Raw genomic sequence first — 22,583 nt, forward strand, 5'->3', positions numbered from 1 at the left:
CCTATACAGTGGGTGCAATTGCAGCAATTAAGATATTAGTTGTTACTGACTCGTGAAAAGTGGTAAATTTGGCTTTGCAGGGTAAGAATTCCCCTCACAACTGTATGAATTTGATGGGTTTTTGAACAATAAACTTTTGCGAATATAACAGTAAGTACTGTACATGGTATGTAGAAGCTTTTTGGAAGCTTGAACTGCCACTTACATTTTTAAGATATGTCTCATTTGTCTGATATCATCAACATGTCATTAATTTAAAAAGTTACTGACTGTGCATCTGTGTGATTCAAAAAACATGATAAAACATTAAAATGATGATACTTGTGGTGCATATGGTTATTAGTTTCATGATATCTTCTTTTTTTCAAGTCACTGATTGAAGTTATATTAGATGGTATGTCACAGCTGTCAACAGTGGGGTCTTTCCCCTCTTGATTTGGTTTCCTTCCTGATACTCTCAACTTATCCCTTTGTAAAGGTACAAGCCCCAAGTAGCTGGTTAAAAAAAATCACAAATGAATATGCCTGAACTTGTGATCATGTAAATGTAGCTCTTCTTATACATTTGAAAAATGCATTCAAAAATGTATTCAGATAAACTGGCTGATGTAATCTACAGCCAGTGTTGCTTAACAATACATGTTTCCTCCGATATAGAAGTGTCACATTTACTTCAAAGGCAGTCTTACAAGCTGGTGACTTAGAGACAGGGCTAGAGGGACCCCCAATGGATAATATGAGAATTGAAGGTGCTAATGGTAGCTTTCAAATTCTTTCCAAGACACTGAAGTAACGGTATAATTGGTCATTTCTTTGACTTAAATATGTTTGTCAAGAGCTTTCCCCAGAAAAAAAGCATTCAGCATTTTAAAATGTAAAATTAAATACAAACCTTATGTTTAACTGTTGTAAATAGCACTTCTATCATAACTCCATCGATACTCTGGGTATTTTTTGCACTAGAATTAGAAATTACTTCACAAATACTAAGTATAAATATATTATCCGTTTCCTCTGAACTGCTCGCTGTAGCCGCTGTGATCCACTCCAATATGTGTACTAAGACTCTTATTTTTTATTATTCATGCCTTTGAGAGAATATGTTAGATGCAGCAGATCATGAATATTACTTCTGAATTTAGGTTATACACCCACTGGTCACTTTATTAGGTACACTTTTCAACTGTACATTAACACAAATATCAGCCAATTACATGGCAACAACTCAATGCATTTTGGCAATTAGAGATGAAGACGACCTGATGAAGTCCAAAATGCACATGAGAATGGGAAAGGAGAATAGTTGGACTGCTTAGACCTGATAGGAAGGGAACAGTAACTCAAATAACCACTCCTTAAAACCAAGGTATGCAAAAGAGCATCTCTGAACATGGAACCACAAAGCATAAGGGCTACAGCAGCAGTAGACCACACCGTATACTACTCCTGACAGCTGAGAACAGGAAAGTGAAGCTTGCCTAAAACAAAGCACAAAGGATTCGAAAAACGCTGTCTGGTCTGATGAGCGTAGGGTCAGAATAAAAAAACAACATGAAAGCATGGATCTGTCCTGCCGTGTAACTGTTCAGTCTGCCGGTGGTGTAATGGTGAAGGGATATTTCCTTGGCACACTTTGGACCACTTAGTAACAACTAAGCATCATTTAAATGCCACAGTCTGAGTGTTATTGCTGAACATGTCTGTCCCTTTATAACCACAGTGTAGCTATCTTCTGGTGGCTGCTTGCAGCTGAATAATGCACCATGTTACAAAGCTCAAATCATCTCAAACTGGTTTCTTGTACAATGACAATGAGTTCACTAGAGCACACTTGGGATGCGGTGGATCGGGTGCTTCACATGATGGATCTGTGGCCCCCAAATCTGCACAACTATGTGATGTCGTCATGTCAATATGGCCCAAAATTTCTTAAAAATGTTTCCAGCAGTCGAACCTATGTTATGAAGAATTAAAGAAGCTCTGAAAGTAAAAAAGGGGTCCAACCCAGTACTAGCAAGATGCATCTAAAGAAAGTAACACAGGAGTGTATATTTTGACAAAGCTACATATGTTGTTATGTTATGTTCAGTTCATGGTAGCCTGTAGCCATGCACTGAGCTTTAATAATTGCACTCGGTATATGGTCTCTTTAATGAAAGATATTTGACATGCCAGAAGCAGGAACAAAGTTTAAAAAAAACAAAACAATCATGGCTTGTGTTTTAAAACGCTGTCACTGTGAATGTTTGGTCATCAGTGACAATGCTTACTGTAACAGTTTGTTATTAGATATAACCTGTGTTGTATATGCATAATGTAAAACTATCACAGCGCTGTCAATAACAGGTATAGACATTAAGTATTCTCTATTAGATGTAATTAATTGTGATTTGATATATATGAGCTATCAATGTGTGATTTTTGTGAAGAGCAGAGAGAAAAGAGTGAGCTGGAATATAAAGGCATTTACTTGCAGTATGTTTACAAAGAAGAAAAAAAGCACCTTTGCTGGTGTACACAAGACATGATCTAGAGGTTAACTTTTACACATCTGTAGAAAGGCAAACATATTCAAGCACAGAAATTGTCAGATTGTAGACAAGTGCTTTAACAAATTGCAAGTTAGTGAATCCTTCAAAGACAAAAACTTAGTCATCATGCCATATCATGGTCCTAATACGTAACAATTTAAAATAAAGTCACTTTCAAATATCCTGCAAAATGTTGGACCAGCGAGCACCCTTGATACACAAACTTTTGCAAGTTAAGACTGAAAACATCCACTGATAATAAAAACAAAACAAAACAAAACAAAAAACTTTATTCCTTATTGGCAACTGGAACTGCAACTTTTTATTTCATTTTATTTTATTAAAATATAGACCAAATAAATACTAAATCACAAGACTGCAGACTTGCTATCAGAGCAGAATAACTTCCAAAGACTATGGAGGCAAAGTTAGTGTGCCTGGCACATCATGTGAAACCAGTAATAGTTACCAACCTTCTGCTGCATCGACATAAATAAAACTGCTGCCATCTGGCATAATTTCTAATCTGCTCAAGTGTTTTCTTCTATCCATTCATCCATTTTTGAGCCTCACATTTTTTTGGTGGGGTGGGGCTATCCATCCCAGCAGTCACAGGACAAAAAGAACAGTGCACCCCCAACCGCCAGTCTGTTACAGAGCTAACACAGAGAAAAACGAACACTCACAGCCAATTCTCTAGTTAACCTAACATGCATGTTTTCAGAGCGTGGGAGTAACCTGGAGTAACCCAGAGTACCCAGAGAAAACCCACGCAGGCATGGGGAGAACATGAAAACTTCGCACCAGCCATCCAGTGGATTCAAAACGAGGACGTTCTTGCTGTGTTAACCCCCACACTCTTTATTTTCTTTAAATCTGATGTGTTTACTTCTATTGGTATATCAAAAATGACTGCAGCGTGAGCTCTTCAGGGTGCCTGAGAGAAAGATGACCACTCCAACTCCAACATATAAACCACCTTCACACAACACACTCTATTACAACTACAGGACAGCATGCACCAGTGGACATGAGTCCTCATTCATCAACTGTTTGTTTCACTCTAAAAAAGGTATAATGAGCATATACTCATTCTATAATTTATGACTTTCCTCATTGTCTGTGGCAAACTCTTTTAAATTATATTTACATTTTAAAAAGTAACATTCATACTTCCTGTGAATTTAGCAGGCAAGATGATAACTTTAATTTCTGACTATTCATGAACCAAAACAGCTGGATGATTGGATGCACATACATACATCGTTACTATGATGGAGCTGAATAAACCCGATGTTATACTTTCTTTCTGCAAAGAAAGTGAGAAAGATTTCCTTAAAACAGGCTTTGAGATACTCAACGCATGAGGAGAATGCACTGGTGCCAACTTGATTCTACAAATTAAAATATATTCATCTGCACTTCACTCACTGCTTATTTATATTTTTTTGTAAAGAAAAATACATTAAGTTCATTATTCCTCCTATCACATATATTGTAATAAATTGCAGAAAGGTTGGACAACTCTTTAATTCCGTGGAGACAGTTCCTTGCAGTGTGCAATGCAGTGTGATGAGCTCTTTAATAATGAGCCAGTGAGGTCTGAGGACACCAAAACAGCTTCATTTTCAGTCTCTCAACAGCAGATAGTCTTTAATAGTCTCTGGTAAAGGAAGCTCTTTGACAGCCGTGGGGAGGAACTGCACTCCGAGACTTTGCCGTACTGCACAGCGTGCCAGAGAGCGAAGCGTGGGCGCCTGAGCCACCATGTTGGTCAGCCTCGCCAGCAGCTGGGGATCTTTACTCAGCTCCCTGGGAAGGGTGCCGTCGGCCCGTCGAATCTCAAACCTCCCTGCTGCTCGACAGAGTAGCTCCAAACACTCTTCCTCTTGTTCGGTGCCCAGGCCTCGGGCCAACAGGGCCACCAGCCGGGAGATAGGGGTCTGGCCCTTCAGGTTAGTTACATGGACCTGTGCTCCATAGTCTAATAGCACTTTGACACTCTCAAGGTTGCCTTTCATTGCTGCCCAGCTAAGAGGTGTGTCATTGTTGTAGTCACGGGCATTGGGACAGGCCCCGCTCTCCAGCAGGGCCCTTACACACTCAGGATTATCTTTGAAGGCGGCCCAGTGAAGAGGAGTGTCTTTATTGCCATCCAGGGCATTTGGCTGGGCTCCATATTCCAACAGCAGCTCCACACAGCTCTCATCCTTCTCTGCTGCATAGTGCAGTGCTGTACGATTATAGCCATCCAAAGCATTTACCTGATGAGAAAATTCAGTATAATGAGCAGTCTTATGCCAACAAGACTTAATTAAATAGCACAAAGCTGCAGGGTCCCCTGAGAAGTGACTGTGTAGGCGTCTCAACGCCTGCCAGATATTTTGGCTCATGTGCTGCAGCACAGATGTAAAAGGAGGGTGAAATGGAATAACCAGATGATTCAGAAATTGTTTGCACCATTAAATTATATCAAAAACAAAAGAACGACAGTCTACTAAACAGTCCAAATGAAAACTGCTCAGTGATCATCTAAAGAAACAGGGAATGAATTTGAATGCTGTGAGCCCTGAAAATAAAACTCAATTCACAGAGGATAGTTTCCATCAAATAATTGTAACAATTAACCCTTTAAATTCTCCCATATCCCCACCACATATTGCTAGTACTACTAAAATAAACTGATACAATTTCCCTATCTTTTCAGACAGCCAGTGGTTTCAGATCATGACTCAACATGAATCCTTCAGTGTAAACAATGCTAGGTTTTTTTCTTTACCTTTTGAAAGCTTTTAACGCTTGTCCTGCTCACACTTACACTGACTGTGTTTGCATGCATACTTACCCGCCTTAAGGCAAAAACCTTTAAAGGTGCCGAATAAATCTAAAGTGAATATGAAAAACTTCAGTGTGCAAGTCAGCTGTAACATACCTCTGCCCCCTTCTCCAGCAGCAGCTCCACACAGTCAGCATCAGCAACCATACAGGCACAGTGCAGGGGTTTGAGCGTGCCATGCATCCGATTCACATCAGCACCCTTAATCAGCCAGGAAATAACAATATCAACATTACTCATGACACTACAGGGGATTGTTTACGTCAGTTTGACTGGAAGATAAGCAAGCATACCTTACGGATAAGATCCTCCACATTGTCGTGCGGGAATGAGCGAATGGCTGCAATTGTTCGGATGAGCCGCTCAGACAGGGAATATTTACTCTGAATGCTTTGCATGATGTACCACATAGTAGAGCTCATGTGTAACAGAAGACCATTGCACCCAGGCAGGGGTGACGCTATGGCACACTGAAACACAGTTTTTAAAAATTACTTGATTACAACTTCTAAGACACAGTGAATCTTAAATAAGTCAACAGAATATAAAACAGACATTTCACAGTTTATCGTGCCTAAGTATGCACGCAGACCTGTTTTATTCAGTATACCAGTGCTTCGATTTGATGAGTTATATGCTTGCTATAAATACAAAATATGTTCAATTCACATACAGAATGTGTTAGAAATTGTTTAACTAAAGACCGAAATTTCACACAGCTTTGTTAAAATCCCAAAATTAATATTTAAAATAATCTTTCCCGACTATTATCTGTTTGGGTGTGGGTTGGACACGATGTCTTGTCGTATAATCTAGATGGTGCAAGGCTCAGCTGTAATCTGGGAGATGAAACCCAACTTTATTTTGCTGTTGCTACTTAACTGAAGTAGATACGAGCAACTTGTCAGCCATATATATAAGCAGCTAACGCCGCTGCTTTAAACAAATGACTGACACACACAGCTAACCTTAGCTCACTCTGCAAAAATAAACAAAGTCTGCAACAATGCCACAAGGTTTACAATCAAGTAAAAGCTTTAACGTTGACGTAGAAACCACAAGGGTTACTTCGCGCTGACCGGTGGAGTTTATAGGCAAAAGAAAAATAATCATACCCGGCTACACTTCCCACTATCCTGCTAGCTAGGCTAGCTAGCTACGAGGTAATGTTAGCTTCGAGATGCAGGAACAAACGACACTCACAGACGGAGAAAAATCTGCGGACATAATTACCAACTACTTGTAAACTCGCCTTCCAACACAGCTTGCACGAATCAACAAGAATTAAACAATGCTGGTGAAAACCCATACCGTTTACAGTCCACGGCTTGAAGGTCTGGCAGGTTACTGTATAGACCGACCGCTGCTAGCTTTCACATAAACACGAAACGTCACCACCAGGGCCACGCCCTCTGTCTCGAACCTCGGTATTTAAACGCGGGCAGCGTGGACGCTGACTGTCCGCAGTAATTTGGTATAACCTGACATTTTCTCTGAACACCGACGTTTACGGGGCCTGGCAGAACTCCACGTCCTCGCCAAGTGTACTCACTTATCCCAATATAGGCATGCTACCACCGGCGTGCCACGGATTCTTTCAGTTTATGTCCATGTTAAGGGCTCAGCTAGCAGAAACAGCGGCAGAGGAGGTGGGGAGTTGGACTCCGATGATCAGGAGAGTACAAGCTAAGGATAAGCAGTTTTTATCATCTTCTTACTTTATCCCTAAGGCTTATCCTAATCCTGAACCTGATAGTCCCATGCCGACATCAACCCTCAGCATACGAGCCTAAAATGGGTAGCCAAACCACATATAGGCCATACGTCAGTGGCTATAGAAAATTTCACATTGCGGGGGGGGGGCAAAATGTCTAGGCAGGGTGGCACATACCTCTTCAGAGAAATATGTCAAAATCCCCTATGCGTAAATAGAATCAAGAAATTATTGACAAAAACACTTAATGATACAATAAATCATTTTTATCTCCTAAGAAAACAAAGGCTATAAGAGGCTTTTGGACAAACAAGCAATTAGTTTTTACAAGGTGGGCAGCTTAGGGGGCAAGGCTCTACAGCAGGAGGGAAGCTCCCCCCCACAAAATATGTGCTAATTTCAATTATTTATTTTGTTGTTCTTTTCCAGCAATTATGAATCATCATAAGAGTGCATGAAGCCAAATGAAATTTGTCATTCAGGTGGGAGGCAGTGAAAAAAAATTTATGGAGTGACACAGCATTTATTAACACCACCTGTGGCATTGCAGTGAAAAATCTAGACCCTGTACCAGCCGAAATGCATGAATCCATTCTCTTCCACTTATCCTTGTTGGGGAGGGGGCTGGAGCCTATCCAAGCTGTCTTAAGGCAAGAGGCAGGGTACACCCTGGACAGGTCGCTAGTTTGCCGCAGGGCTAAGAAAGAGACAGACAACCATTCACACCTATGGGCAATTTAGAGTTACCAATTAACCTATCCCCACTAACTGCATGTCTTTGGAATTTGTGAGGAAGCCGTAGTACCTGGAGAGAACCCACGCAAACACGAGAAGAACATGCAAACTCCGCACAGAAAGACCCTGGCCTGATGGTGGAATTGAGACTGACAAAATTTCTGATCCACTGGGATTTCCCCACACAGCCATCGCTACGGTTTACTGAGAATGGTCTGATAAAATGATATTCATTGAGTGGCAGGTCTGTGTCAAAATGCCTTGTTGGTGGCAGATTGGCCAGCCAGCTTCGAGCCAATAGTCACTCAAATAAGCACTTGCTACAACAGAGGTATGAGGAAGAGCCTCTCTGAACACATTGGACCTTGAGGCAGATGTGCTACAGCAGCAGAAGACCACACTGTCAGCTGAGAAGAGAAGACTGAAGCTGCAATACACACAATTTCACCAAAATTTCACAGTGGAAGACTGGAAAAATGTTGTCTGTTCTTTTTGACTTTAAATGTTTTAAAAACAATAAAATAAAAATAAACAATGTAACAAATGATCAGAGATGCAGGATATTCAGTCTGTAGTTCTATTAACATTTGTTTTCTTTTAGTGTATCAAACTATGTTTCGTATATGTGCTTAAAACAAAACAGCAGTAATAAATGTGACACTGGGAAGCCAAATCAAAATAATTTATTTTTGGTGACATTTCATACAGTTCTAAGATTGTGTCTCAAACACTTGGTTGATTCATGACTACATTTCCATTTGCCACCCCAACCCAAATTAACAGAAAATAACCCAAACATATTGAGGGGGGGGAGCAAATCCTGTAGGTATTTTTGCAAGCCTGTCAACATCAACCATATGCTTCTAAAATGATTTCACATTACTCATGAGTAAGATTCTTTTTAAAAACAAAGTTAGTGCATTTCTTTAATTATACTAAATCACTAGCTGCTCATACTTATTATGAAAAAGAAAAAAAAAAAAAAAACAGCTCCAGTGATTGGATACTCGTTTACTGCATTACTAATCCCAAAGTCAACGCAACAAGTATTTTCTCTCAGCTGACATCTTGATCGGTACAGAAATGTCATATGTGATTTTTTTATTTTTGCCAATGCGATTTCACACAACTTTGGGGAAACCAGCCTACCAAGATTGGGAGAAAAGCGCTGCGCATTAGAATTAAAATAAATAAATTTAAGAAAGCAATACATACAGTGAGTCAAACTTCAAATTCTAAGTTAATCTGTTTGTTTTCCAAAACTTAGAAGAAAAAAAAAAAAGGGGAAAAAGAACAAAACAGCAAACTCACCCTAAAAGCACAAAACAATCTGGTGGATTGACTGGTCAAAAGCCTCCCTCCGTAAATTCAGTACTAGAACAATTACATTCTCCCACACACGTTTCTAGTGAAGGGTTTATTACAATATAGCATAGGTTACTACACCTCTACAGCTTTTTCAAAATCCAGTTTCACTGGGCCAAAGAGTTCCCCCAAAGATTACATTAGCAGACCTCATCAAAAAAATCTAAACTTTATCCTAGCACACTATAATCGCAGCCAGCTGGCACGTAGCACGTGAAAATATTCCAATTTCCTTTATACCCACAACTTGGCTGCCTGATAGTAAATAGCTATCATCATTAGCTAACAGCACTCAGTCTATTTTTTTTGACGTTATGCCATTGTTAAGAACAAATTCACAGATATAAGCTTAACCTGGATATCCCGTGATGATGACGATGATGTAGAAAAGCCAAACCTTGCCTAAAACCACTGGGCGCACCAAGCAGTCAAATCTTAGCATAAACCTATTTGTTTTTCCTCATGAAAACACACAAACCCCCCCAAAAAACAAAACCAACAACAAAACATGTAAACAGAGAACCTGACTGATAATCAACATGACGATATTCTGAATTCATCGGGAACAGACTCAAAACACGTAAAACTCAACGTGAAAAACTTTGGACCAGGCTAGCAGGTTCACCGTGGCTAACAGCCCAGTGAGGCCCAGTGAGCCAGCCCCCCCCCCCCCTTTACAGAGCATCCGGGCTTCGAATAAAAATCACACATCTGACTGCGGCGCATGTCAACAGCTTCTGATAATCTGACGGAGAGCGTTTAAGCCAATCATGAACCAGGATCAAAATACCACCATAGAACACAATTCATTCATATACATTAGAAGACCACATTGTCCCGTTTCAGGACGATTCAGAATCTCTGCTGTAAAAATCAAAACGTTCTCAATATCATTACATCAGTGCGACAGCACCCTGCAGCACTTCAGTCATTTAGCTTAACAATCGATGCATTCACAGACATCAGTCAACCCTTCAGTCATACTTGCAAACCTAAGCACACAAGAGAAAAAAAAAACAAGAACTGATGTCTCATTGCGTGTTAGTGATATCTTTGTATATGTACATGACATATATGCATGTTCTTTTTTTCTTAGTGCATATTGTTCTTGCAGACCAACATCTATTCTTTAATTTAAAAAAAAAAAAAAAAAAAAAAAAAAAAAAAAAAAAAGGTAGAGGGCCATTTACGAGACCCAGCATCCCACCTTTCCCTAGCAGAGCATGATCGAATCAACAACCTTCAGGTAAGTCACACTTAAATTCTTTTAAGCGTATTTCTGAAGGCCAAAACGACGTTTTTGTTTCTTTTCCAATCACTCGTCAAAGTTCTTCAGGTGTCATTTTGCCCATAAGTCCTGGATGTCAGTCTCATTGCCACTTTAAAAGCCTCTCTTTGGACATGTTCCAGGGGGGTGGGGAAGGTGGCTACCATAATTGTTGTTGCTTTTATGTTATTTATTTTTATATAATTATATATATCCATGTATATATTCATACATCTTTTTCTATTGATATCAAGTTTTTATTTTGGCGATACTGGTGGGATGTTCTGCTCTTTTCCAGTGTGCCTGTATCCTCCCTGTGGGGAGCTGCGTCGGGCTGGTGGAGGACGCCTATGGTCCCGAAACTTGAGGCCCCCGGTGCCCCTGGGGCCATTGCTGCGGTGGTAGCCTTGAGAGTCACGTTCACGTGGTGGCCGGCTCTCCTTGCATTCCCATCCCCCCTCCCTGTCGTGGCTTCTCTCGTGCTTGTCTCCAGGACTGCTGCTGGAGCCCGGCTCCTCGGCCTTGTTCACGCGCAATTCACGTAGCGGCTGGCCTGACGCGGTGCTAGGGGTGGCTGGGGCAGGGGACGCAGGGGGAGGGTCCTTGGGTGGCCTTTGACACACTTCGGCGTAGCTGAGTTTACGGGGCTCCTAAACAAAAACAGAAAGAATACAACATTTTTAAGATGGGAAAAACATACAGTCATTTACTGAGTTTTTCCAGTCAAACCCTCAGATCTCATAATCTTGACGCTCATTGGGGTAGGAGTGAAAATTCTGGACTTTTGGTGAGACAGAAGCGTGAGGGGTGGGGTTGGGGTGAAATGAGAGAGAGAAGAAAAAAGAAAGAGTGACAGAGATGAGGGATAGAGCCAAAGCCAGTCAATTCACTACCTCACTTTCCCTCTATGCGCAAAAGATCTCATCATCAGGAAGACAACTGCGCTCATGTGGCGGCAGCAACAACAGGAAAGTCAGATTCTCACCTGTGCAGGGGTGGGAAGAGCGGCTGTCGCAGGGGCAGCTGTGCTGGGTGTGGCTGGTGTGGAAGCAGCAGAGGTCTGAGGCCTGGAGCTAGGCACAGGCTGTGTGGAGGCGGGGTTGCCGGGAGTTTTGACAGGTGTGCGTGGAGTTGCTTTTTGAGTCGTAGGTTCCACCCGTTCGACTCTCTTCTCCTGACGAACGGTACTATCAGGACAAAAGGTTCAGTTAGCAAAGCTAACATTTTAAGTTTTATTGTAAGAACAAAATATGCTCAAATTAAGAGCAGAGACAATCATACCCAGAGGCTGAAGGTCCAAGTGGTTGAGTAGCAGATTTTGCTGCTGCCGGGGCAGGACTTATGACAGCCACAGCTTCCTCTGCGACTTGACCTGAACCTGGACTCACAGTGGCTTCTTTATTGGCTTGTTCTGCCTATAAAAAGCAAAGTGCATGAATGTTACACTTGTGCAGTTCTCATCTCAACAATGCTTTCTGTGCATCATTGTTCAAGAGATTTACAAACTCATTTTCTTACCTTGTCCCTGTACAAACCACGTACTACATCCGACATCCGGTTTTCTAACACTGGCTCCCCCTGTGTGCTGACCACACAGCCTGGAAGAGGAGGGAAGTTGGTAGCAGCCAGGTCAAACTTGGGTGGTGAAACCTTGACCTCTGTTAAGGGTACAGGCCTCTGAGAAAAGGAATTAAAAACCAGAGTCAACGGGCAGAAATATCATTACATGGTTCATGGTTTTAAACACAACATACAAGTTTTATGGCCATAGGCAATTGCTGTTTACCGTAATCCGTTCTTCTTCTCGCCTCCTCCGTGTTCCTCTGTAGGTCGTACGTCTGAAATACAAATAAATAAGGTGTGAATAAGGAGTCAAGTCAGTCAAAAGCCATATGCATGCTAAATCCATTAAGCATGCGTCAGTCAATAAGCAAATTTCAATGACATCATTTGATCTTTACATATAAATCAGAAAGAAAATGTTTGAAGCAACAGACTCTAACAACAACAAAAAAGAACATGTGCAACTAGCTCAAGCACAGGTGCTGCTGTTGACACTGGGGACACAGTGAGGCATGCTCCTGGCAGGGAAGCAAGATCTCATGTTAGTGGAGCAGTACATGAGACTTGCCAAAAAAGCAAAAGAAGTTGAGAAATCTGGCAGCTTAGTCTTCAAGTTGATGATTAATGCTGTAAGTGGAATTTTGAACTCCCAAGTTGACTGTTTTGTTTGTATCATTTACAAAAAAAAAATACAAATCTGAGTAGTACCTACCCACTGAAATAATACGTCTAGGTCTAAAAACCCTTTTACTCATTTAAACTGCATTTAGTTTAAAATATGGCTTTTGGTTAAAGTCAACTGTAACCTGCTTAAATCGATGGAAATATCATAACTTATCAAATCTAACCCACGAGCAGCAGCTCTAACATTCGACCAGGTTTGAAACAGATGAGGCTTACCTTCCACGTCCAGCTACGCCACTGTCATCGCTGGCGTCCAATGAGGAAGAGGGGGGTAGATGCGAGAATGCCATGGTCAAGTCAGTGGTTGTCTGGACTGTGTTAGTAGTGGAGACGGCGGCAGTAGCGTTGGGAGCAGGAGGCTGCGGGCTTCGCAGTCCGGTCAGGCTTTCCAGTGGGACCGGTGTTATGGATGCTGAGGTCACGTCGTTTGGCCTCACCTGGGGCTTCACGTGATTTCTGTTGTCGTGAGGGGAAAGTGAAGATCAAGGTTACTATGCATTTAAAATGCTCTGCATACAAATTGGCAACCAGTGCTTCCTACTGAACTTAATAACTTTCGGTTAAGGTGCTTGGTGCTTTTACACTCAAGTCCACGTAGTCATGTATTTTTGCAGTCATAATATACACAAGACATTATGCTTATGTGTTCCAAGGAAACAGATCTGTATAATATACATCCAGAGCCTTTGAAAGCAGTTCAGCAGCTGTTACAAGTACATTAATCCAATTTGATGGCTATAAGATGTTAAACCACTGTAGGGCTGTTCGATATAACGATATATATCGGATGACGATATAAAAACGTCTATCGTTTCATATTACGCTATTGTTTGTTTCGTGGTGTCGCAACATGAACTGTTTACAGCAATAGTTTTTCATCGTTTTGATGGTCACTGTAGAATTTCTCTCTCTCTTATATTTAACATACTTGTCCGTCTGTAGTGTGGGTAACTGCTTTATGCGTTTCGTTAGCAACAACGACGGTAAAACCATCACGTGGCTCCGCCATCCGCTTGTTTATTTTCCACATAAACCTTTCACAATAAAGCTTAAGATCCTGTTGAGATTTTTTAAAATAAACTGAATCACATGAAATAGTATGCAGAGTGTTTACGGATGAGAAGCTAAAAAGAGCCATCAGGTGCTTAAAAAACAACCTTAGGACAAGCTTTTCCCCGCAACACGCCGTATAATAAATACTCACAAAAACTGTGAAAATTGCGTCTGTTTCAATTTATGTAATACTCGATTCAGGTACACGACGCCCAGGTGAAAACACTTTGTGCAAGTCGAGTTGCCCGAGATTCACAGAAGTTACAGAAAATGTAAAACTTTTGTGATAAATGTCTTATATCGGGATATGAGATTTTAGTCATATCGCACAGCCCTAAACCACTGTATGAACTTCAGAGTAAATCTTGTGCTAAAACATTGAAAATCATGCACTGCAATCTTCTCATTTGAAGTCTTCAAAGGAAATAAACAATTTTCTAGTGAAAAGAAGCTAAAACGGTTCAGTCAGTTCAAAGGAAACACTGGTGGCAACCACACTAAACTTGACAGTTTGCAAGGGAAATGGGACAACATGCTGTGTCTTCAGAGTAAACGTAGACATGCAGGTGGTTTTGGACTACAACTGAGGTCATGATTGGTTGAAGCAGCTAAAACTCGGATGTCAGAATTACTGTGTTTGGCTATCTGCAACCAATCATTAACTCACTGAGCAGAGCTGACAACACCCCTGCAAGACCTGCCAGGATTTGTGCCACAAATAAACCTTTTAGATGTTGTATGATTAGCATGATTTCACATAGACTTATCTTCCCATCAGACCCTCAGATCTCATAATCTGAACGCTCATTGGGTTGGGACTGAAATTCCTGACTTTGAAAGTCCACAGGGAGAACAGAGAGAGAGAGAAAGAAAGAGCAAAGAGAAAAGATGAAGAAAACGAGAGAACCAAAGTCAGTTCTTCCATCCCTCATTCCCTCTATGCGCATCATGATCTCATCACTGGGTCTGACTTATGTTTTTGTGAAGCTTCTTTTGAACAAACGTGATGAACACGCTTGAAAAAGTTGTCATCTCTTTGCACAAAAATGCAGTGTATGAATTGATGCTTGACAGCAGAGATGACCTACACTCAACTCCTGTCAGCATTTCTTTGTTACAGCATATGATGACAGTCACGAATGAAAGCAGCACAAAAAAAAAAGAAAGACTACACATAATGGATAGTTAGTTGTGATGGAGAGAAGCTGTTACATGTAATAATGTAAATGCAAAGAAGGGCAAGATGGCCTTAACTGGAAAAATAAATAAAGCCAGTTGCTCAAAATCAGATTGCAGCCAGCATTTATCAAAGGAAAGACAAATTCAGGACGCTCATAAAAAGGCACCAAACATCTATCACAACTATGAGGACGATTATGGCCATAAAAATCTGCCTGGCAGAAGGCATGGGGCCTGTTATGTATTTAATCATTTGGCTACTGCAGTATGGTAAGAAATGAGGGAAGCAATGAAGCTCATTATATAGTATAACAGTGGTACCTGAAGGCATTTATTACATTCTTTCTTGAATAGAGGGGTACACTGTGGGGAAGTAAAAGAAGACAGGGAGTGATGAGCAGTTCCCTCTTTAACTTTAGACAAACTGTATTACAGAGATGATCCGATGTTCACTGTTTAACTTCATGCAAACAAGAACACAAGTGATAAAACATTCTAATATGTTTGAGAAAAGAGACCCCCCCAAAAAAAAAACAAAACAAAAAAAAAACAAACAGCTCACAACAGTAATCCTTACCGGCTTCTGTTGAATGGGCGAGTGATATTAAGAGAACTGGAGCTGGTCTTGTAGTGTCCAGCAGAGCCAAATCCATTCACAAAGCTACTGTTGGGAAACGGAGCCTGCTCAAGAGGTGGAAGGGGGGGATAAATAAAGAAAAAAGTCAGTATTTGCTAATCCTGCTTAAAGCAACACTTTTTTGCAGATATCTGTTGTTTAGCTTTCCCCGAGGAGATGAAAATAAGTAAGTTCATTGTAGAGCGGCTTTAGAAAAAAAAACAAACAAACAAAAACATCCCAGCCAAGTCTTATGCAACATTGTGTATTTATGTCATTGACATTTCAGAAAGCAAAGCATCTGAATTTAAGCATCACAATAAATAAGGAAGCAATAACTAACAAGGGATTCTGCCACAGCTGGCGCGAAACACATTTTTCACAGTTGATTTCCTGCATTATATTTAGGTGCTGAATGCTGGTGGTGAACGCAGACAAAAGCCTTTGAGGTGCATGAAGTGTGGCTTTCTGTTTTCTGGGTTTTAATAATCACACAGAACAGACATTAATGCCTGACTGTATTTGGCTATATTTGTAAAGATGCAGTTATTTCAATTAGTGCAAAATAAACTTGGATTAGTCGGCAGGTGGGCAATGGTCCCTGAAGTCCTGTGACAAAAACACCTTCTATAAGAAATAAATTAACATTAATAACACATTTTTAAGATTAAACTGAATTCGCCCCTTTGACTGTGGATACTCTGACAGAGGGTTTTAGTTAGTCTCACAGCAGCAAAAGCACAGTCAATCTCACCAGAGGCGTTTCAAAGTACGGTGTGGGCGAAGGTGTCCAGGTGGGAGGTACGATGCCGTAGAGGGGGTACTGCTGCTGGGGGTAGACGTGCTGCATGTAGAGTGGAGAGCTGTACTGGGACTGGCTCTGGGACTGCTGAGCGTACAGGCTGCTGTCCATGCTACGGTAGCCGTTCTTTGCAAAAAATGTGTTGATGGCCTTTATTCTGGCCTGTTGGTATGAATCAGAGGGGAAAATGTGTCAACAGACGTCAAGATGTTTACAGAGGGGCATTTCCAAAATGTCGGGTTTTAATTTAACTCACCATAATGGGTTTTCCCTGAAATGTTTTTACTTCTTCTCTCAAGTACTTGTACGCCTAGGGGGGCAAGAAAAGAGTCAAACGACTATCAGTGATGCTGGATTTTATCTGAATACTTTAGACATGATGAAGAAGAGTTGAGCTGAGTACCTGTTGAGCATCTGTGTCCGATTGGAATGTGATGTACCAGTTGTTGTTGTGTGCAAACTCGACACTAATAACCTTTGGACAGTTGTCATTTTTGAACAATGACTCCACTTCCTGTGAATTGAATACAATGCATACTCACTTCAAGCATATAACTATGTTTTCAGTGCTTTAATGGCCTGTCAGTCAAACGTTTTTTTTTTACCTCAACAGGCGTGGTTTCGGGAACTTCTCTCAAAATGATAATGCACCGCTTGTGATTAGGACGCACTTTCTCCCCTTTCTCATCCACTTGTACCATAGGAGAGGCTGAGAGAAAGAGTGGGTTTAAGAATATTTAAGCTGAGGCAAAAGACCAATCAGTACACACCTTTTTAAACATGAGCCATCCTCAGCTTTTCACTTACATCTCAACACATCCAGAATGAGGTCCATGTCTGTAGTGAGGACTTTAATGCTCTCCATACTGGCAATAGTCCAAATAGGGACAAACTGATCGCTGTCCATCTGGGACATCAGGTACAAATCCTTTGAGAGGTTCTCTCTGAATCACAATAAATAAATAAATTCACGTAGATTAGCTTCTCCAAACAGTCAACAGAAAACTATTTTCCAAATTTTGCGCATAAAAAATTGCTTTAGGTGTTGACTTCTTACCTGGAGAAATAATACTCCAGTTCTTTCTTCAGAGACTCTCGCAAATTCTCAGAAGAGATTGGCTGTTCTTCCGTTTTTGAATCCACTGTAAAACATTAAAGAATCAATGGTTGAAAAAAAAAAATTGCAATGTTTTCTGTTAAAAAGCATTAATGACATTATTATTCCAGCACAACCTTTTTCTTTTCAAAGACATATGCTGATGTCACATGACATTATAAGCAGTGACTGAAATGACTCCAACAGTGTCAGATTCATCCGTGTCATAAGCACGACAGGAAAAGTTTGAGTTACTGGAAGAGCGGCTAGATTGATGTGACTTTTACTCTACTCCATTCAAACTCACACCCTGTATGTGTACAACAACACCTTTATCTATGACCTTGGGGGGGCATTAGATTGCACAGGTGTAACTAACACAGGGGCCAGTGGTTCCAAGTTTCCACAGTGGAGTATATGCTTAGCAACACAAGTGATTAAGACAGGGTTTTTGTCAAGGTGGTAATTAAATACAAATAACTCTACAGGTTAGGTGTGACCCAGCAGTCTCTCAGTTTAGACAGTGTTTCATCTGGCTCCCAGACAAATTTCCCTCAGGGGACAAAGAGTTTTGTGAACACATCTGCGTGAAAGTCTTGTATTTTAAGCTGTTGAGACATTTTATGGTATCAGATCACTCAATCTGCCACCTCAGTGCATTCAGATTGTTCATAATTTCCTGTTTTCAGACGTATTAAAAAAAAAAAACACTAATTCTTAGCTGCAGCCTGTGTGTGTGAAGATGACTTCTTGTGTCGTGACTGACCTGAGGTCCCTGTTGTAGACTCAGCGGGGGAAAAGCCCAACTCTGGAGGGTCCATTCCATTTACTGCTATCTCAGCTGTTGCTGTGGAGCTGCTGTTATCCAGGACCGGGAATCCCACGGTATACTGCTTGCACCCAGCAGACGGAGGCTCAGAATAACCTGTGAACAAGGTAAAGAGTCTGATTCAGAAAGAGCACAGTCTATTTCAAACGTACCCGCATCTCAGATGGTTTAGCTATTTATGGTTTGTGTACATGAATAAAGTTGCGACTTATACAGATGCTATCTAAGAAAATATTTTTTTTAAAGTAGTAAGGCCCCAAAATTATTTTAAAACACCAATAACAATGTTAGGAGTGTTAACTCAAAAAAGGGGAAATAATCCCATGAGTAGACATGGGTGTCACAATGTCCAGTTTCCCAAAAAAGCTTTCAAACTTCTTTTCCAAACACGTGCTGTAAAGTGCAATAAAATCAGTTTAGCATCCTCTTTCATTTCTTACCCTCATTGAGATCCGAGGGAGACCAATGAGGGTTGCTGGTAACGGTCTCGCTGGGGGCCACGGGCATCTCCTGCCACACCTTGGCATTAGGATTCAAACCAGCACCCTTGAAGGTGACCTTCAAAACAGAAAGAGGATCAATCAAATTTGGTTCCCACAAACAGTGAAAGCAGAGTGATGTTTCTTTTTGAGCAGAGGTAAGTTGTCAGTAATCTAAATTTTACTGTTGAAACTTAAGAGTTTATATTTAATTACTGAAATGCACACAACGTTTCATCTGTTTAATGCTTTTAGTGGTTCTTCAAATGTAAGACGCATTCAAATAAGGGCTCTTTTGACTAACAAATGTGTGACCATTTACACATCTGTCACCTGAGTTTTGCTTTTTTTTGTTGCTTTTTTTTTCCTTTTTAGGAAACAGAGTTTTCAATTTTAGATCTCTGCTGCATGTCTCAAGGCATGTTTGCCCTTACTCCAGCAGAGGTTTAAGGAAGGAGGATGCAATCCAAGTTACAGTCAATATTGAACAATCCTTCACACCCTTTTTACCTTGTGCTGGACAGCCATAGGAGCATGTTCAGCAAAAGACTCATTCAACCACAATACACCACATGAAATCACCCCTACTATGGGCCAAAAAACTTTATAACTCCCCCTTATGACACCTAGACTGTTATGACTAATACACTGTCTATAATGTTTATAGTATTGTTCTAATATGGCAGTTTGAGTGCCTTAGTTTTATCCAGTTTTGTTAATATTTTATATTTCATTTGTATTTTTCCCATTTATGTTTTAAGTGTGTATCTGAATGAAAATTACTTCCCCCTGACATTAATAAAATATTTTGATTCTGACACCAGGGGACAACAAAGCCAAACTAAATTATGGTCTTCAACAACACCATAATAGACTAAGAGAGAAGTTGTAGATGGGTCATAGCCAACTACAGCTATGTCTGCTGATTTTCATTGATTAAATTTATACTGATGGCTGGAACATCCCAGTGACACATGTCCCCATAAGGCCTTGTGATCTCCTGTCAACAAAATCAGCCCTTACCCTGTTCTCCTCAAGGAGGGGTGACTATAAAAGCTGTGTGTAGTCAAAATATTTGCAAATGAACACGTTACATGTTACCTTCACCAGCATAAATTTATTTCCCATGTATGTTATCCATGGATCTGATCTGTCTCTACATACCAAACCGGCTATGGTCTGGCAGAAGAAATCCTGACCCTGCAAAGATCTGTGGCCAAGAATAGATTGCACACTGACACATTAAGATCTACAGACACCGATGTGATCTTGATGTGAGCTAACTGTGAACTGTGCCTTTAATCTTGTGTAAAGTGGATGGCAGCTTCCTGCTAAACTGTCAAATTTACTTCACATTGTCATTCACCACCTGCTAACAGATCCTGGCTCTTTTTTGCAAAAGCACTTGGCCTGACAAGAGCAGCTGCCGGTGGTAGAATGGCTCAGGGCACTTCTCCTCCCCGATCACACAACAAGAACGGGATGTATACCCATAGGAGAGGCCTCTGTGCCATTCAGACAAGCGCGGACATTTATGTGCGGTGCAACTTGACACATGGTTACAATGCACGCTTCTGTGTTACAGGCCACAGCGAGCCAAGCAATGTCAGCTGACTGCGCTGCGCAGCAAAGGCCAGGTATTTGCAACGCATGCCACTGCGCTAGCTAGGTCTGCTAGCACCGCGATTAGCTCACAGATAACGGAGTGAATGAACACTATCATTCGGCCAGTAATTGAAGCATCGTTCACCCGCTAACGGAAAACAACTGATTCGGCGCGTGCCCGCTTCAAATAATACCGCCGTCATCCTAAAGCTCTGTCAAAACTTAACTTACGGGCTAATGATTACTCAGCAAACTACTTAATGAGCTTGCTGGTTACAACGGCTAAGCTATAGTTAGCAGCTATCTGAATGAGCTGCGGTAGAGCTACTGCTATAAACCCCCCCACCGCCACCATCACCAAGTGTGTAAAAGTAAAGCCTGTACTGGCAGCAAATAGAGTAAGTAGTCGTGAAAGTCTTTGAGTCTGGTGCTGCTTTCTCACATAGTCACAAAACAGTCACGCAAAAACTCACACACACTCACAAACGCGCTCAAAGTTTCATTCTTGATCTTGTTTGAGTTAATTTTAGATGTGTAATAAATAACAAAGCTAATTACGCAGAGGGGGCGTACTGTGCTAACAGGTCTCCCTGTTAGAAAGCAGCAGTCGCTTAGCCAGTAAGCTAACACGCTAAAGAAGGCCTCACTCACCATGCCGCCTGACCCTCCCTCGCTCCCCAGCGGAGCCTCGTCCTTCCCACCGGTCTTCGGTCCGGGATCAGCCTCCTCCTGCAGCAGCGGCGGCTCTCCGCTCTGGTCTGAACTCATCAGCCGCTCCTGACTCACTTCCACCCCGTCGCGTTCTCCCGGCCCCCTCCTGCCACCACCACCGCCGCCGCCGCTTCTCCCCGAAACGCCGGCTGAGTTCAGCAGTCAGTCTGGTCCTCTCCTACTCGACTCTGGATTGGCTAACCGGCTAGCGGGTATGCTACAGACTGAAGCTAGCGAGCTAGCGTGCGTATGAATCAACGAAGCGGGCTAACGACTAGCTAGCTCAATGAATCAAGCTCACACGCCGAGAAACTAATGGTACAAGCAGTGCCAAACCATGACTCTTCTTAAACCGCGGTCCCCACTGGCGTTTCGTCAAATACTACAGCACACACCGGGTTCGTGAGGCGCATTCCTAACCGGGCGACCGGAGCGGACACTGGGGACACGCACCTTTCCTCAGCGCAGGCACACAGTCCGCCGAAGTCCCGGCTGCCACCGCGAGATCTCGGTGACCTCTACGGCGCAATTTCCTTTTCCGGATTTACACTGTAGTTTTTCTGAAGTAAGAGCACTTACATCCAGACCCAGTCGCTGTTTTTTGTTTGTTTTGTTTTTAAAAGAATAAATAAATACAAGAGGTGAAATCCATCTACTGTTATTTTTCGGGTACCAGAGAATCTGAACTTATCTTCCTGACTTTAAACCATAAGAAATACATGACATAAATACATAAATAATAAGACACACACTGGGATACATACCCTTTTTGTGATGTAGGCCATTTCACCCTTCATGTGTGTTTTCATGGTTTCTTATTACTTCTTGTAATAAATGCAGCTTAAATGCAGCACTATGTTGGGTGCTGCATAAGCTTTATATACAGGCCACCAGCCTGCTGCAATTCTCTGAAGTATAGGCTTTCAGTTTCAGTTACTGTGCTGATTACATTGTGAAAAGGCAGCTTGTTGATTACCAGCAGGAATAATGAGTGGTTTGGGACCTTTTGTGTGGCAGCAGAAGAAGAAAAAAGGGGAGCACTGTGATGTAATCAGATTTCCTGGCACCCTGCTCAAGATGTAATCAGGAACAGATGATTAAAATAAATTTCATTAACCCGAAAATGGGTTTTCAAAGCTAGGTAACATTCTATTATGCTGGTAATTATGGATCCATAATTAGATTATCAACATTGTGAATGAGAATGGCTCCAGTGTTTATGTACCATTCAAAACAAAGCACTCAGGAACTGGGGTATTTGTGTGCAGCCCCAAACATGTGCTTGACAAAAGACACAGAGACCTGCTAAGATTTTCAGATATCATTACTGAAAAACCCAGAATTTTCAGAATTTTAACCTGAGTTTGACGCACACTACACAACAAATGATACTCAAAAGACACTCAAGTATTCGCCTCACCATCACACCACCACCACCGTCATTAACTCTTGGTGCAAAGCAGAATGGATCAATGCTCTGACTCATCAGGCCAAGCAGGATTCTTACAATCTTGCATT

At 41.4% G+C, this 22,583-nt stretch overlaps 2 protein-coding genes across 3 annotated transcripts; both read right to left on the reverse strand.

Moving 5' to 3' along the window:
• Positions 1-1,158: 1,158 nt before the first annotated feature.
• On the reverse strand, positions 1,159-6,968 carry asb8 (ankyrin repeat and SOCS box containing 8). Its single transcript, XM_063464878.1, has 4 exons — positions 6,679-6,968; positions 5,661-5,837; positions 5,464-5,568; positions 1,159-4,795 (listed from the first exon to the last, which is right to left on the reverse strand). The coding sequence occupies exons 2-4, from the start codon at positions 5,787-5,789 to the stop codon at positions 4,160-4,162; spliced, it is 870 nt and encodes a 289-aa protein (XP_063320948.1). The 5' UTR covers positions 5,790-5,837; positions 6,679-6,968; the 3' UTR covers positions 1,159-4,159.
• Positions 6,969-8,484: 1,516 nt separating this feature from the next.
• Positions 8,485-21,565, reverse strand: larp4aa (La ribonucleoprotein 4Aa). Of its 2 annotated transcripts, XM_063463796.1 has the most exons (17): positions 21,006-21,565; positions 18,711-18,828; positions 18,208-18,366; positions 17,403-17,487; positions 17,153-17,289; positions 16,951-17,054; positions 16,749-16,859; positions 16,602-16,655; positions 16,298-16,507; positions 15,505-15,608; positions 15,249-15,290; positions 12,912-13,151; positions 12,235-12,286; positions 11,967-12,125; positions 11,730-11,863; positions 11,434-11,635; positions 8,485-11,098 (listed from the first exon to the last, which is right to left on the reverse strand). In XM_063463796.1, exons 1-17 carry the CDS (start codon positions 21,120-21,122, stop codon positions 10,706-10,708), a joined length of 2,421 nt encoding a protein of 806 aa, XP_063319866.1. In that variant the 5' UTR covers positions 21,123-21,565; the 3' UTR covers positions 8,485-10,705. The 2 variants fall into 2 exon arrangements, with proteins under 2 accessions (XP_063319866.1, XP_063319867.1); XM_063463797.1 differs by lacking the exon at positions 15,249-15,290 and having other exon boundaries at positions 21,006-21,564.
• Between the last annotated feature and the right edge of the window lie 1,018 nt (positions 21,566-22,583).

This window comes from Pelmatolapia mariae, linkage group LG20 (genome assembly GCF_036321145.2).
Source record: "Pelmatolapia mariae isolate MD_Pm_ZW linkage group LG20, Pm_UMD_F_2, whole genome shotgun sequence".
Classification (NCBI taxonomy): Eukaryota; Metazoa; Chordata; class Actinopteri; order Cichliformes; family Cichlidae; genus Pelmatolapia; species Pelmatolapia mariae.